This window comes from Pygocentrus nattereri, chromosome 7, assembly GCF_015220715.1.
Source record: "Pygocentrus nattereri isolate fPygNat1 chromosome 7, fPygNat1.pri, whole genome shotgun sequence".
In the NCBI taxonomy this organism is placed as follows: domain Eukaryota; kingdom Metazoa; phylum Chordata; class Actinopteri; order Characiformes; family Serrasalmidae; genus Pygocentrus; species Pygocentrus nattereri.
Genome location: NC_051217.1, coordinates 2559610 through 2575838, shown reverse-complemented (window position 1 = coordinate 2575838; position 16229 = coordinate 2559610). Strand labels below are relative to the sequence as shown.

At 41.0% G+C, this 16229-nt stretch overlaps 1 protein-coding gene across 2 annotated transcripts in view; it reads right to left on the bottom strand.

Annotated features, from left to right (window-relative positions):
• megf11 (multiple EGF-like-domains 11) overlaps positions 1–16229 on the bottom strand; it is a 152387-nt gene that overhangs the window by 81142 nt on the left and 55016 nt on the right. For both annotated transcript variants that reach the window (XM_037540084.1, XM_037540085.1), the window contains one exon: positions 11394–11486. In XM_037540084.1, the coding sequence (XP_037395981.1) occupies positions 11394–11486 (93 nt within the window). The remainder of the gene's footprint in view (positions 1–11393; positions 11487–16229) is intronic.

Sequence of the window (16229 nt, the reverse complement as noted above, 5' to 3'; positions counted from 1 at the left end):
CGGCCCCAGTAGTAGCTCGTGCAGGTTGTGGGGGTTGAGGGGCTTGAGGGGCTCAGCTTGGTGTGCGCGGACTTGCGGTGACTGCAAACGCACACCTACCCAAAGGATGTTGACCCAGGTGAGCCTCCGGGCCAGCGGCTCGTGCGGCGTCTGGCTTGAGGCCCCCATGGGAGCCCCTCCGACAGGCTGCTTTGATTCATCAAAGTGAGTGGAAAAGCCAACATTGACTCTGATATCCAATAGCAGCACCGTGCTCTGAGCTGGCGCCTCATACTGTCGGACTTTTAAAAAGAAAACACTGCATGGACAAATCTATCAAGTTCACTCTGCGTTATAATGAGGTACTTCATTGATTAAGGCATGTTTTGTTTTGCATGGGTGCGGTAAGAATGGCTGGAGCTGGCTGATGAGACAGAGTTGTCACTGTGTTTGGAATGCACAATTATGATGAGCGATTAGACGCTGGCCCGGATTCTGTCATTACACTCTACACAAGCAGCTAGGTGATAGCAGGGAGGGAAACACATGCATATACACACAGGTACAAACACACTGATCCATGCCTCCACTAATCTCTCTCCATCACACAGAGAGTAGAGGGTGCATCCTGCTGAGCAGCGTCAGTACTGTGCGAGTTTGAGAGCATAGCAGCATCGAGAGACCGGAGGACCCGGAGAGTGAAGAGAGGGATGAGAAGAGAAAGAAGAGAATGATTTATTTAACTGTTTTGTAGACAGCAGCAGAGGCAGGAAAAAGTGAATGCTTCTTCTTTTCTGCTAGTCTTAGTCTCTATATCTGTCTGCTGTCTTTCTGAGCTGTTTTAATCACATGAATCCTCTTCATTATTTCATGAATTTCAAACAAATTCAGTTTAGTTCATCTTCCCAAAACACTGCAGAGAACCTCTTAAATTTCATGACTTTTATGTTTAAGTAAAGCTTTCTAAGGCTTATTATTCAGTTATTACAGGAAAAAGCAATGCAAACTGGCTATTCCTAATTTAGAGAAGTGTGGAATGCAAGTCTGGGACTCCTGGCATTTCTGTGTTGAAGTTAACACCTTTAACAGGTCTTTGCATTAATTGGATGGTGGCAGTTCAACTGCATGGACTTTGGAATGTTAGATTTGAATAAAACTGATTATAATAATCATCATAATAACTCCAGTGAAGTTTGTGTTGTTTTTTGGCCATTTTCTCATTTTTCAAATGGAACCAAATAGAGAAAAAACTAAGTGTTTATATCAATTCATCATAAGAAAGTGTTTTTTTTTTTTTTTGGTCAAAATAAAATTCTCTGTAAAAATCTGAAAAGTAGGGCGGAAGGCAGGATACACACTGGACAGGTCACAGGGCAGACAGATTCACTCACACCTAGGGCCTAGGGGCAAGTTTACCATGTCCAATCGCCCTGACTGCACACCTTTGGACTGTGGGGGAGAAACCAGAGTACCTGGAGGAAACCCACGTGGACACGGGGAGAACATGCAAACTCCACACAGAAAGGACCTTGGTCACCCGGCCGGGGAATCAAACCCAGGCCCTACTTGCTGTATGGCGGCAGTGCTACCCAACGCACAGCACTTTTATTTTTAAATTAATTTAATACATTTTATATTGTTTACATTCGACTACTATATAATTTTTTTAAATAAATCCAACATAAACAAAACAATCAAAGTGAAGAACAGCAAAAATGACTCAAGGGAATCAAAATGGGGTGAAATTTGAGATTTCATGATGTATTGAATCCTTTCCTAAAGAATCATTAGAGGTCATAAATTTACATATCAATGTCTCTCTCACACTGATTCTCTCTTTCTTTCTCATTCTCGAAGTGCGTAAGCAGTTAGATGCTGCTGAGAGTTTGGAATGACACCATCTGTATGAGAGGCTGTGCTGATGAATGAGGCGTCCACGAGCAGGTGAGCTTCCTCGTGGGCCCTCCTGTTTTCCTCTCCTTCAGCACTCCTCTACCAGCTCTCCTGCAGAGTATCATCACTGAAAGTTTCCCAATGGACCTCTTCTATTACCAGTCATTAGTGTAGTGTACATGTGTGCCTATCAACTTCAAGAGCAGCTTCCATGCAATCAGTCTAAAAGGGCTTGTGCATGTCTGATGGCATCATAATACGTCCAACAGCATATTGATAAGAAGGGAAAAGATAAGAGGGAATAGTTTCTGCATCTAAAATGACTGGTTCTGAAGGACACAGTACTCATAGGGGAAACACACTTGATTTCCACAAGAAGAGGAAGTATAACCTTGAAGGTACAACAACCTCATAATAGTAAAGTTAAGTGCTCCACTTGCATATGATGACTTAGAGTCTGAAGGACTACTTTATTTGCCTTATGATATTGTCTCTCATGCGCATTAGGCAAATACACACACAATGGTTTTTCCGTTGACCACCTACTAAATAGGAGGCCTTTCAAGACTTCCAAGACTGCATGAGTACTTCCCATCCCGAAGAATCCCACGCTTGACAGCTCTGATGTCAACAACTCCAGACCGGTATCACTCCTTTCTTTCCTTTCAAAAATTCTTGAACGTACAGTCTATAATCAATTGTCTCTCTTTCTCACACAGAACCAGCTCCAGGACCCCAACCAGTCTGGCTTCAAACCAGCACACTTAACAGAAACTGCTCTTATACCAGTGACTGAGAAGCTCCAGTCAGCAAAATCAGCCAAACTGTCATCTCTCCTGATTCTTCTTGACCTCTCAGCAGCTTCTGACATGGTCAACCATACAATCCTTCTGCATGTCCTCACCAACCTTGGAATCACTGGCTATGCGTGGAAGTGGTTCAGGTCCTATCTGGAGGGCCGCTCTTATCAGGTAACATGGAGAGGGTTCACATCCTCTCCATGCAGGCTCTCCACTGGTGTCCCACAAGGCTCAGTGCTGGATCCTCTTCTCTTTTCTCTTTACACTAGCTATCTTGGTGATGTGATATCATCTCATGGGTTCTCTTATCACTGTTATGATGATGACACTCAACTAATGCTTTCTTTCTGTCCCTCTGACACACTGGTTTCCAGTCGCATCTCGGCATGTCTGTCTGACATCTCTTCCTGGATGGCAGCTCAGCACCTGAAGCTCAATCCTAGCAAGACTGAGCCGCTATTCATCCCTGCAACTATAGGTCCCCATCATGATCTTGCTTTCTCATTCGAGAACTTTCGGATTGTTCCGTCTGTAGAGGTGAGAAGTCTTGGTGTGACTCTGTATGGCCAGCTATTGTTCTCAACTCACATCACGAACCTGACTCGGTCATGCAGATATCTCCTGTAAAACATCCGGAGGATCCGACCCTTTCACACTCGAGAGGCCACCCAGGTGCTAGTGCAGTCTCTGGTCATCTCAGGACTTGAATACTGCAACTCGCTCTTGGCTGGTCTTCCCATGCAGGCCATCAAGCCTCTGCAGCTCATCCAGAATGCGGCAGCACGACTTGTCTTCAAGCTGCCCAAGTTCAGCCATGTCACCCCACTGCTGCGCTCCCTTCACTGGCTTCCTGTAGCTGCACGCATCAGATTTAAAACCCTAATGTTGGCCTACAAAGCCAAAAATGGACCAGCCCCTACATACTTGATGGCATTGGTGAAATCTCAAACTGTACCACGAGCCCTTCGAGCTTCGAGTACAGCTCAGCTTGACCTGCCATCCTTCAAGACGCGAGGAAGAAGAGCGTTGAGACTGTTCTCCATACTGGCACCCAAGTGGTGGAACAAACTCCCACTGGCTGTCCGAACAGCAGAGTCTCTCACTGTCTTCAAACGCAGACAGAAGACACATCTCTTTATACAGCTCTTAAATGAGACTGAATTAAGTATTGATTGCCATGTGTTGTACTGCACTTGTATTGTATTGTATTGTATTGTATTGGGGTCAACTGTCTTCCTTTTTCTCTGTGTATCAGCAGTGACTTTTCGTTTTTTTGCAGTATCTGAGCTCAGGACCATCTTGGTAACTAGCAATGATACTTTATCTAGATAGACAAAGCACTTCTTGTAAGTCGCTCTATAAGAGCATCTGCCAAATGCTGTAAATGTAAATGAGGCCCCTAGTTTTACTCTGTAACAGAACCAGTGGCTTGTTGTCACAGAAATTCACCAGAACTTACATCATCAATCTTTATTGTTACATAAACCAAGTTGCCATTATTATATGAAAGCTGTGTTCATTTTCTTTTTTTCTTGTTTTTACATGTTTACATTATGTATAATGCATTTTGCCCTTACACTGCATGAACATTTCACGTCAAATGGATGCATAGAAATGGTTCATAACTACTTGGGAAAAAATATTGTTATATTAATGTACATTTAAGTTAAAGTAGTAGTATCAAAGTTAATGTCACTAATGAACAGCACTAGTTTTAAAATATTTTTTTCCTTTCACCCTTTGAACTACACCTACCTCCACCGAGAAGCCTTTCTTATCGCATGCTGTATGCTAATATGACTGACTCTGTGACTGTAGTCGTCTCATTAGAATGCATCTTTTAAATGCCAGGGTTCAGTGATGGCTCTCTTGATAAAACCAAAGTTATTTCCGGCTTATGCAATGCACTGATGTTGTTTATCATTGACGTGCATCTAGTCTAAAGTGTCACTTACAAGCCAAACACACTATTAATGTTGGTATCAATAATTTCAATAACATTAGCACTAAAGGAAGCTGACTACACTGGACAATGCTCAGTGGTTAAACTGGGCTGGAGCGTACTGAAACAGAGCTGAGCACCAGTACTGTAATTTGATGGAAAGATAAATTGTTTCCAATACAGTTTTTGTGAAATCCGTTCAATTTTCGGAGTTTTATTTAAATAACTGCTTAAATACATTTAGGAATTATGCTTCAACCTTTAGGTACCCTATATCATTTGCCACGACTTAACCAGTTAAATCCAAAGTAATTCCGTTCAATTCAAAGCATTTTATGGCATTCGTCACCACTAAGGATGCTAAACGTAACACTGGTTCATATAGTGGGTTTCATGTAAAGGGGTTTTATGAACTTGGGCAAAAATGATGATGTTTAGCCGACTATTAGCCTTTTCCAAATCTGATTGGCTGGTTCTGAACACTTGACCATTGAACCATTTCTGTTTTGTGATTAAACTATACTGTCTCTACTACCTGTCTGTTGCATGCAGTTAAAAAGCACAGCTTTAGTGTGACTTTCATCTTTGTCAGAAAGATCAATTCATGTTTTTACATAATTGTGAGGCCAAAATGGACAAACAAGGAATATTAAAAACAAGTAAATTACTTAATCAAGACATTAAAAATAGAAGCAGAAGCAGAGATTATTATTTATTATTATTACTTCCAACCACATTTTCTAATGACGCTGCTGAGAATTCCCATGTTGGAAACGAGGTAAAAACAGGGCCCCCCCACTTCCAGAATCCTAATTTAACCCTTGACAATGCTCAGAGCAGAACTATGGTTTTCCCATCAAAACAAGACATAGAATAAAATCATAGATGAGTTGGAATCACTATGTATATTATATACACACATTGTTTGGAATACGCAGCCAGTACTGCAGCGGGATGGATGTCAGTAATGAAAGCTGTGTTCACTCTATGGAAATGAGACTTTTATCCTTAGTTTTTGTGAACTGCATTCACACAACAAATGTTACTAAATTAATGAAAGTAATAAAGGCATTCTGATAAAGCTTATCTTGTCCACTTACATGACAAATAAGACAAGCATGATTAATCACCTTTAACTATGGAAAATAATGTGATTAACTGTTTGATTGACAGCCACATTAAAATCGTCTTCCCCTTTAAAGGCACATTTTTAGTGTTCGAACATAGAATACAACTAATTCTGATTAACCAACATAATGTGATTAATCGCAAATACATTGTTTATTCCTTTGACCGCCCTCTTTCACCTTTACAGGTACCATTTCGGAGTTTTGTTAAGACAGTCACAAAATATTAAACCAAATATTAAACCAATAAGACAATACCTTAAAGTAAAATGGACAAAGGCATCTAATGCTTATCATTAAGTATTAAAAGAATGCAATTAATAGTGATTATTTTTTATAATTGAGCTAGCAGCATACAAAAAATGCTTTAAAGTAAAATGCAACATCTATTTTATTCGAACATCATGCATGATGTTAAACTATGACACATGACTTTATTGGTCGGCATTATTTGGAATTCTCTGAATGTAATTATTATAAACACAGGAGCAACTGGTGCATCAAATAAAACAAAATCTATTATGTAACATCCTTGCCCTGAGTTGATCAATATAGAACTCCTTTAGCCCAGGAAACTTTCTTCTGAGAGCTCCCTGAACTCAGCACTCTCTTTGCTCCTCCAGTCAACTATTAATTCTCAAGACTTTGAACAAATTATCAAATGGAATCAAGTCCTGTTGCCAAAGCACTGGAGACAAATCTGAGACAGAAAGCTAAAGTAGAGCATGTGAGCTAGATGGAGTGAGGCATCTCGGAGAGAGATGAGACTGTGCTCAGAGTCAGCATGACTGAGACAGCGGTGACCTTGTGGTGTCTTTTTGGTATTTGGAGCTTTCCCAATGGCTGTGTCCAGACTGGGCAGGCCTGTATTTGGGCAGATGTGGAGGCTACAGTGCCTCAGGGCTATGGCAGATGTACGCCCAACAGGAACCAACAAACCAACAAGTGGCTCCCTTTGTTTCTCTGTTTTTCTTGCTCTCTCTTTTGGTTTTCTGGTTTATCCTTGCTAGGCGTGTAGCCCCTCACTTCTCTCTGTTGACCCACATAGAAAGCTCCTGGTGAGTGCTGCTCCACTAATGCTGGCCAGACCCCTTTGATGCAGCTCCAAATCACCAACCCAGAGCCTGCTACTTCAGCTTCGGAGCTCATGCCACCTAAAGCAGCTCTGCCATTCACAAACCCATCATCGACAGTGCTTACTGCCACACACACACACACACACACACACACTTAACACCATCACCCTCCACCCAGCATCGCATACAGTACACAACACCAAGGACACTCGGCTTTATTTCACAATAACACCTCAACTGCTCCACAATGGTTATGGAGCGCCATGCTGGCATCACTATTTGTCTCTGTTAGGCTCCAAGGCCCCTAAAGTGATGACAGAATCCACTTACCCCTGAATCAGTAAAGCTCCCTATCAAGCGTCCATGAGAGAGAGAGAGAGAGAGAGAGAGACAGAAAGAGTGAGAGAGCGAGATAGAGAGAGCAGGAGAAGGAAATTTACAGTGCACGACAAAAAACATGATGCACCATTTATGTGCAAGGGAAAAAGGGGGCAGATTTAATTTAAAAATTGGCACTCATTCCTCATTTCTGCAGATGAAAGCTCGTAAATGAAAAGGACTGGCCGTGTGCCTGGTATGGAAATATGAAGGTTATGAATAATGCCTCGGTCTCAATCACCAGGTCCCTTTTTAATAAGGCAGATTAGCACAGCACCTGCATGGAGAAACACGCGGCCACGCACTAAGAGAAACTCATGAGGTCTCAAGGGAGAGTCCAGTTCCCCTTCTGTCCCCTGCAGACTGGCTCTTCTCAAAACAGAGTCAGTGTAGGTCGCTAGCAGCACCCATGCTTCCACCTTGTATGCCGTGGCCATCGCTACAGAGTCAGCAGTTGATTTACAGACTGCTGGTAATCACAGAATGGCTCTTTTGTTAATGAAATTGCCCAATAGATCCTTATACCACAGAGGAACCAGTGTGTCCAGCACCACCACTCATTGGTTAATATGCGTGGAGATGGAAGCAAATGAACCATAACAAAGCCAAACAGTTCAGCAATAAGACTTAACAAAGTTGGTCAAAACACAAGCCATGAATCACTAAGTCAGAATCCCTGATGCACTGAGCATGAAAGAGCTCTATAAATCAAGTGAGATTTATGTTGTGCTGGAATAGACAGAGCTTCTGGATGAATTATTACTTTTGTTTACCTATAATCATGTAATTACATATTTAATTACAAACACATACATTTTGCATCAACTTGTACAAATCTGCACTTCAGGCTTTTTCTGTTTGCTTTGCTGAAAAGAAATTACAAAAGTGTGACACAAACATAAACAGCGTCAAAAATCTAAACTTTTATGGTACCTACGAATTACTTCAATTTCAGTGACTACTGAAATGCAACTAATTTACTAATTTACACTCGTTCCAACATCTTCTACAGACTGATCACACACCCTGTAACCATCACTGCACACGTGCACTTTAATTCTTTAATTCTTTGAATGCTGCTCCATCATTCTGTACAGTTTACAATTGACAATGTATGCTCTAGTTCCTCCACTATATGCTGATGCTGCTTTGATGTCCCTCCATATCTATATATATATGATGCCCATTCACATATATTGTTTTGCTGTTTGTGTTTATCATCACTTGTATTTATTGTTCTGTGTATTTACTGTCCTGCGTATTTCTCGCATATTTTGTGCTCGTTTCACTCTGTCATGTGTCCACAGTTTATGCAGTCCTGTGTAATATGCTGCTGTTTTGTGTTGCTTGGTCATATCATTCTATTGAGGAATGACAGTAAAGACTACATGACTTGACTTAATATTGCCATTCAGTACTGAATTTCAGTGCCTAAGTACTCAAAGAGAGTGAGTGAGTGAATAAGCATGCCTGCTTCAACATTTTTTGGCTATCTAAATTACATTCTGTCTAAATTATGTGCATGTAATTAATGTCAGCATTTCTTGATTAGTCTACAATCCACTACAGTCAGTAAATACACCACTTCCAGCACCTCCTAATTAATTCTGGTTTAAGCAACACGCACTTCATATTTGTAATTTAAAAGAAAGTATCCTTTAGGAATTGGTATCAAAGTTAAGGTATCACTATTGGTATTAAAACATTTTGAAAGATCCCAGTCATGAACCTAAAGGATATTTTTTTTCTTTATGCAAAATATTCACACTGTGCACACAACTAAGTTATTATTAAGTTATTAAGTGATACTTTTTTGATCCCACAAACGGGGAAATCCCACCTCCGCATTTAACCCATCCGTGAAGTGAAACACCACATACACACTAGTGAACACACACACACTAGGGGGCAGTGAGCACACTTGCCCGGAGCGGTGGGCAGCCCTATCCACGGCGCCCGGGGAGCAGGGAGCAGTTGGGGGTCAGGTGTCTTGCTCAAGGACACCTCAGTCATGGACTGTCGGCCCCTTCCGGTCACAGGGCCAGATCCCTAACCTCCAGCCCACGACTGCCCCCTACAATTCTTCATTAAATTCAAATCATGACAAAATCTCATAAATTCCCGACTGGTGCAACCGTCTAAGCGTTGGCCCTCTCATCAGGAGATCGCGAGTTCGATCCCTGGTGATGCTACAGCTATCCGTAGCTGGGAGTCCAAGAGAGCACAATTGGCCTCGCTCTCTCTGGATGGGTAGGATGGCCCCCCTATATAAAATATATATAAGTATATAGAATTCAACAGAACCGTGGCGCAGTGGATAGCAAGAAGGGCCTGGGTTTGGTTCCCCGTCTGGGTGACCAGGGTCCTCCGCATGTTTTCTCTCCATGTCTGCGTGGGTTTCCTCCCACAGCGCAATGACATGCCGTTAGGCCAATTGGACATGCTAAATTGACCCTAGGTGTGGCAACTAGTGATCTGTCCAGTGTATCCTTCCGTTTTGCTCAAAAGACCACTAGGATAGGCTCCAGCATCCCCCAAGGCCCTCTAGGATAAGTGGTTTAGAAAATATGTGCGTAAGTTTAGAATTCACATTTCTGACAGAATATCTCTGCTTGTTTCCAAGAGTAAGAAATAACATGTATTGAATTGCTTTTGTTAACACTGGTGATAACTGCCACTTCTAAGATTTAACTGGTCAGTCTTTGTGTCCTACCTGTTTTCAGTGGACAGAGTCAGCTGAGGTCAGGAAGTTTGCTGTCCCTGTCCTGACGCAGAGGAGGGGTAGTTTGTTTTCTTTCCCCACCCAAGTTTCTCTCCACACATAAATATTGAAACAGTCAATACTCTCACCCATCTCTCTCTTTTTTTCTTTCACTCTACCTCTATCTCTCTCTCAGTCTCTCGAGTCCCTTAACCATTCAGCATTTAGTTGATTGAAGAGTGAATAATCCAGTTCTCCCCTGGAGTACCCTGATTTACAGTCATGGAGGCGATGCCCAGACAGAGAAGCAGGTTTATTTCAGCTGGATTAATGTTTCATTGTTGCTTCTACTAAAAGTGGTGACCCAAAATATTTGCTGTGCATCAGTCCATCATCATTTGTCCACGTTACAATTTGAAACTGACGTTATTTATTTATGGGAAATAGACCACTGTAGTCGTGTGTCATTGTGTGGTCCTCATTATGCCCATATTAGGAACTCCGAGTTTTAGCCCCGTTTCTCTATGGCCAGAATGAAAAGGGCTTTCAAAATCCGCCTCTGTCGTACTCTGTGTTATATAAAAATCTTCAGAACCCGATACGTTTGGTCCTGTGTACATTTTTCTCCCGAGTACCACATAGAGAAATGAAGCTTAGACCCAGAGTTCCTAATATGGACATAACATGGCGCTGACTACAAAGTGACAACACGAATACAGTGGTCTATGTAAGTGAATTTGCCATCAGTGCGCTTTTAAAAGTTTTTTATGATTTTCTCATCAGTAAATGTTTTCAGCACATACTGTATTCTACATTAATTAAATGGTGGCATAATTAAGAAGTGGCTGAAAGTGTGACCTTGTGTTAATAACCGCTTCGTTAATGTTAATGTTAATAACTGCTTTGAAAAACGCCTGTATCACTGGCAGGGTACACAGGTGGTACATCAAGTAGCCTGCTTTATCTCTTCAGCCAGCCAACGTACGCATCCTCAGGAAGTACAGAAAAGCTGCAATATGCATTTGCTTATATTCTAGCACATTCTCTGGTACTCCAAATAATTGCTAAAGCAAGACTGAGCATTTCATTGCTTGTCAGCGCATATTTATGTGCAGGTCTGTAAGCTTTCGTGCCATAGCTTTACAATAATCACTTGTTGACCTTTAAGGGTTTAACCCAAACATTATCCTTCATTTCTTAGTTTTTGAGCACTGCTTACATTTCAAAGAGAAGATCTATTGTTGTGGTGTGTGTGTGTGTGTGTGTATGTGTGTGTGTGCTTCTGCCCTTTAAAATTACACTGTAAGAGTCGAATAGTATTGCAGCGTAAATGTGATCGTGGAGAGTTTTCCTCCTGCGCTATTTTCCCTGTAATAGACTGTGAGCTCCTGGAGGCAGGCCCTGGTCTCTGGGGAAAGGAGCAGGCATTACAGGACGAGTGAGAGGGCCTTAATGAAGTGAACTGTGCTCTCAGAGTTAATGAGAGAGTGAACTCACCACTGGAGCAGTCCAGCCCTCCCCAGCCCGGCTCACACTGACACGTATCTGGAGACACGCAGCGGCCGTGGGCGCACTCCTCGGTACACAGAGCTATGAGAGAGAGAGAAGGAAGGGCATAGTGGTCAAACATACAGTACTCAGAGACATTAGCGTCTGTCAAAACAGTCTGCAGAGAGACTCCGAAATACAGAACATAGTGATCTTTTTACCGCAAGTAGTGCTACGTAACAAGGCAGACTGAGTTAGAGAATACCGCTCAAACACCCGAACACACTGTACATATACTATGTATATGTCAAGCGTTATTAATGCTATTTCGCGTTACTCTTCTAATTACGCAATTACATATTTAATTGCAAGTTACATTTGCATGCAATTTGCATTCTGTATCGACTTCTTTCCTTGATTCATTTGTCAAGAAGTTACAAAAATGTGAAAAAAAAAAGAAAAAAAGAAAAAAACTCCCACTTTTCCAATACCAATGAAAATGCTCTTGTAATGTAGGATGAACCCAGTGTTGCTAAGTTCTTGCACCTTTGTGCTTAGTAGTTCATCTGGTACACAGGTTCAAACACATCATCAAGTATATGTTTCATCACAACCATTATACGGGTCTGCCAACAATAAATACACAAATAAATACACTAAAACCAGGAATGTTCCATCATGTTTCAAATGAAAATGAAAACGCAGCAGCCCCTCGATCACTTCTAGCTATCTTGCTTATTGCGTCTGAAGTTGTCCACTTTGTTTCTAAAGGACCAGACATAAAGGAATGGACAGATTTTTGGAGTGTAATATTTTCCAAATGTCAGCAATGTCTGGTAGTCAGGTATGAGTGTATGAAACACACACATAAGATAAATGAGATAAGTGAAGTGAACCTGGTGTCAGAATATAAGTGTTGATCCATTTAAGGTGGAAGGATAAATTGAAACAAAACGCTGGTGAGAAGCCAACATCATTTGTGCCAGGCCCACAGAGATAGTGTTAGAAAACAGCGACATGCAAGTGATATGTTTTTATGATTTATGATTGTTTTTATGTTTGCTATGATATATTTGTATCTTTGTAGAAAAACCAGTATAGCAAGTATAGTGCAGTGAAGGTATATGTAGAAAAACAAATAGCAGCTTTACAGAAGATTGCAAAAACACTCTTACCTTTCAATGTAAGTTAATGTAAAGAGATTTTGTAAAGTTTGTAAACCATGTAAAGTTAAGTGATACTTTTTAGATCCCACAAAGGGGGAAATTCCACCTCCGCATTTAACCCATCCGTGAAGTGAAACATCACATACACACTAGTGAATACACACACTAGGGGGCAGTGAGCACACTTGCCCGGAGCGGTGGGCAGCCCTATCCACAGCGCCCGGGGAGCAGTTGGGGGTTAGGTGTCTTGCTCAAGGACACCTCAGTCATGTAATGTTGGCTCTGGGGATTGAACTGGCAACCTTCCGGTCACAGGGCCAGTTCCCTAACCTCCAGCCCACGACTGCCCCCCAAAGGACAGCTGATGTGTTGAAATGATAAATATCTATGAATATGTTAAAAAAATAAAAATCTGAGCTTCATAGGCTACTTACCAAGATACAGTGAGCTAGGTAAGCAGTAAAGTTGACTAGTGTAAAGAAGGGAAAGTTGAACACTGCGTATTCAGCCCCTTAACACAGACATCTACTCCCTGTGTTGTAAATGTAACCAGCTCCCCAAAAAGGATAAACCCAAAATTCTGGATAAACCACTGAACTGCACACAAAACAATAACTTTACATTAAATTTCAAGAATAGCAAAATATTAATTCTACTTACACATAAGTTGTAGATTCAGAATCTGCACTAAAATAATTTTTTTAGTGATAAATAATTAATATAAAACTAGAGCAAGCTTTTGTTGTAGCGATAATGACATCTTCTAAATGAAATAACTGTTCTGAAGCCTCTAAATGACTTAAAACCCGTGGTAGATAAATGACCAGGTTGGCCATTTATCGAAGTCCCCTCTAAACACAACAATCAAAACCCCACCCCCACTGGCACTTTCATTAAGTGCTAGTTCCGACTACACACTAAACACTAAACGATTCTCTTAGAGCTGCCTTTGGTCAACGTCTCAGTTTATCACATGTCTCTCTTATGGTGTATGAAGGAAGGCAACGTAAGCAGTGGCAGCTCAGAGAAAGAAGCTGTAAATCCCTACAAATTTGATCAGGCTGCATTCTGCCTGCACCGTCGGCTTTAATGCTCAGGACCAAGCTCCATTTACCTAGTGTGCAGTTTTCTTGATCACTCCTATTGAGCAACAGGACTGCCGATTGATTGGCCACAGGCATTGGTATTCCTGGCCCGGCCCCCGCCTTCAGTCGGAGGTTCGGATTCAAGCTGGTAGTAAAATGACCTACACAGAGGCTTTACCATGGCGATGGCTTTTTTTTCTCTGCATCTATTGTTGTTGTTTTTTTCCCTCATAGGACAGTGCGTCACGATTAAAAACCAAAACAATAAGCGGTAGGGGGGACAGGCATTTAGCATGAATAATGTTGGGACAGTGAAGGTCACCTGGCCAGCAGGACTCAAAGAGACACACTCTTATCTGAGGCAGGAAACACTCAGGCCCCGAAGCTTCTGGAACAATCCACTTTGATTGGAATCAGCAGTGACTCTCTCTCAAAGTATGTACAGAGGGGAGGCTCTATGGTTAGGGGTTTCCGCATAATGAGAACACAGGGGAAAAAGGCGGCACATGTTATAGTTTGTCCTTTGAAATATGCAAAGGTTTGGTTTAGTAAATAAACAGAAACTAATGAGCTTGATCAACCACTTTGTCGAAGGAAAGTTAAGGAACACACCTTGTTGATCAGTAAACAACGATGTTGAGTTAAACAATTCTGCTTGAGCCGGCTCACAGAGAGCGGCTGAAGTGTGAGCTATCGCACCTTAACTACCATAATACACAATCCATAAATCACTAGTCTCTAGCCAAGCTTAGAAATTCAGATCTTTGACAAACTGTTATGAATCACTGGCAACACAATGGAGTCCATATATACACTAGGGTGATGAATGGAGCGGGAAGAAGAGGACGGATAGATTGATATATACTGCAGTTTGCCCATTTCCCAAAATCCCCGCTTTATACCCGGCTCTAAAACTGCATAAGAGGCGCTCGGTAAGAACCGATATTTCAAGTTCCATCACGTACATAAGAGCCCAGAGTATGACACAAATCTTAAATGTCAATGCCTCGGGAACAGGAGCAGACACTGCCAAATGGAGCATGGCAGTACACACACTATCTGCCGCACATACTTATGATAATCTTTACTTTTCCATTTTTGAATGCATGTATTTTTTTTTTTTTTTTTAATGGAAGTAAACAATGCTTTAGAGGAGCAGATTTACTTTTCTCACAAATAAAACTGCTTCTGGAAACAACTTCATCCATGACCTTATGTTCTCAGCACATTTGAAAGCACATAGAGCACACTTTCAAAGAAACGCCACAAGATCTAACATTGCAGCACATCTAAGCACAAAATACCTCAGATGGAAAGCATACACATACAGTAGGACGGCTAAAGGTATGTTGTGAAATAGTAATGACGAAAATACAAATGTAAAGATGAATTATGGATAAGATACTGAAATCAGATAGGATGAGTGTTTTTAGGCAGCCTATAATGGATTTAGCAGTCTAAACCCATTGGTAGCACACTAAACCCACAATAATGAAAGTGCTATTACCTCTGCAGTGTGGGTGATGTGGATTGGTAGTAGGTGGGTAGGTAGATACTATACCTTAAAACATTTTCCTGATGCGCAATATGCATCAAAATATAACATTTTTATGACTGCAATAATATTTTCTCTATTCAAATTTCATACTATCCACTAAACTTCCATTAAAAGGTCTAATTATCCTCTCTTTGTAATGAATAATGAAATTTTTAGCACTCTCTAAGTACTGACAATATTTACAGTATGCTCAAAAAAGGATGTTGTGTAATTTATCACAATATAAATAACATAACTTTATCTTGCCAACCTATAGTTACTTATGTGAAATAATGACTCAAATAGAAGTAAAAGTACTTCTGCAAAAGCATCTTGACGAGTCCAAACGATCAAAGATCAAAAAACTAAGCACTGAGATCTTCATAGAACGGCAGTGAAACTTCTTACTACATCCAGCATATATCAGTACAGGCCAGATTTGCTTCATGAAATTTTAGCTGGTGATTAATTCACATTTAAATAATTGCAATTAACAATTAGTCATTTCTGTTTACTGTATGCAGCTATTAACATTCAAACATAAGTGCTCAAATTAGTTGATTAGCTACTTAGTAGCTCTCGATACACACAGAACCCGCTTGTGCTGAAATAAACTCAAACATTAGACATCACTGCCCTCTAAAAGTTTTATTACACCAACATCAAATAAACAAACATTACTCACTACTGCCCTCTAAAGGTGTCCTAGTACTAGTCAGAAGTGAGAACCTTTGCTGTGTTCTTTAGATCTATGACATCTCTCAGAAAAACTGCAGTCTCTATTTTCTTCCATTCATATTTTCCTCAACTAAGCTGATTAAAATACATTCAAATGGTCTGGTGTGTTTGTTTTGACTTGATTGAGAAAGGTAACAAGTGCAGAAAATAATCAGGTCAGCTGAAAATTGTTGCTCTAATAACTGCCATTATCTGAAAATGCAATAATTGCGACAGGCCTGTTCTTCGCTTTTTGATGCACTTTCGATCTGAACTAAAATGCTAAGCCTCAAAAGTCAAAGAGCTCATCAATCACAAAGTAGCACGGTGCACTCAGAAA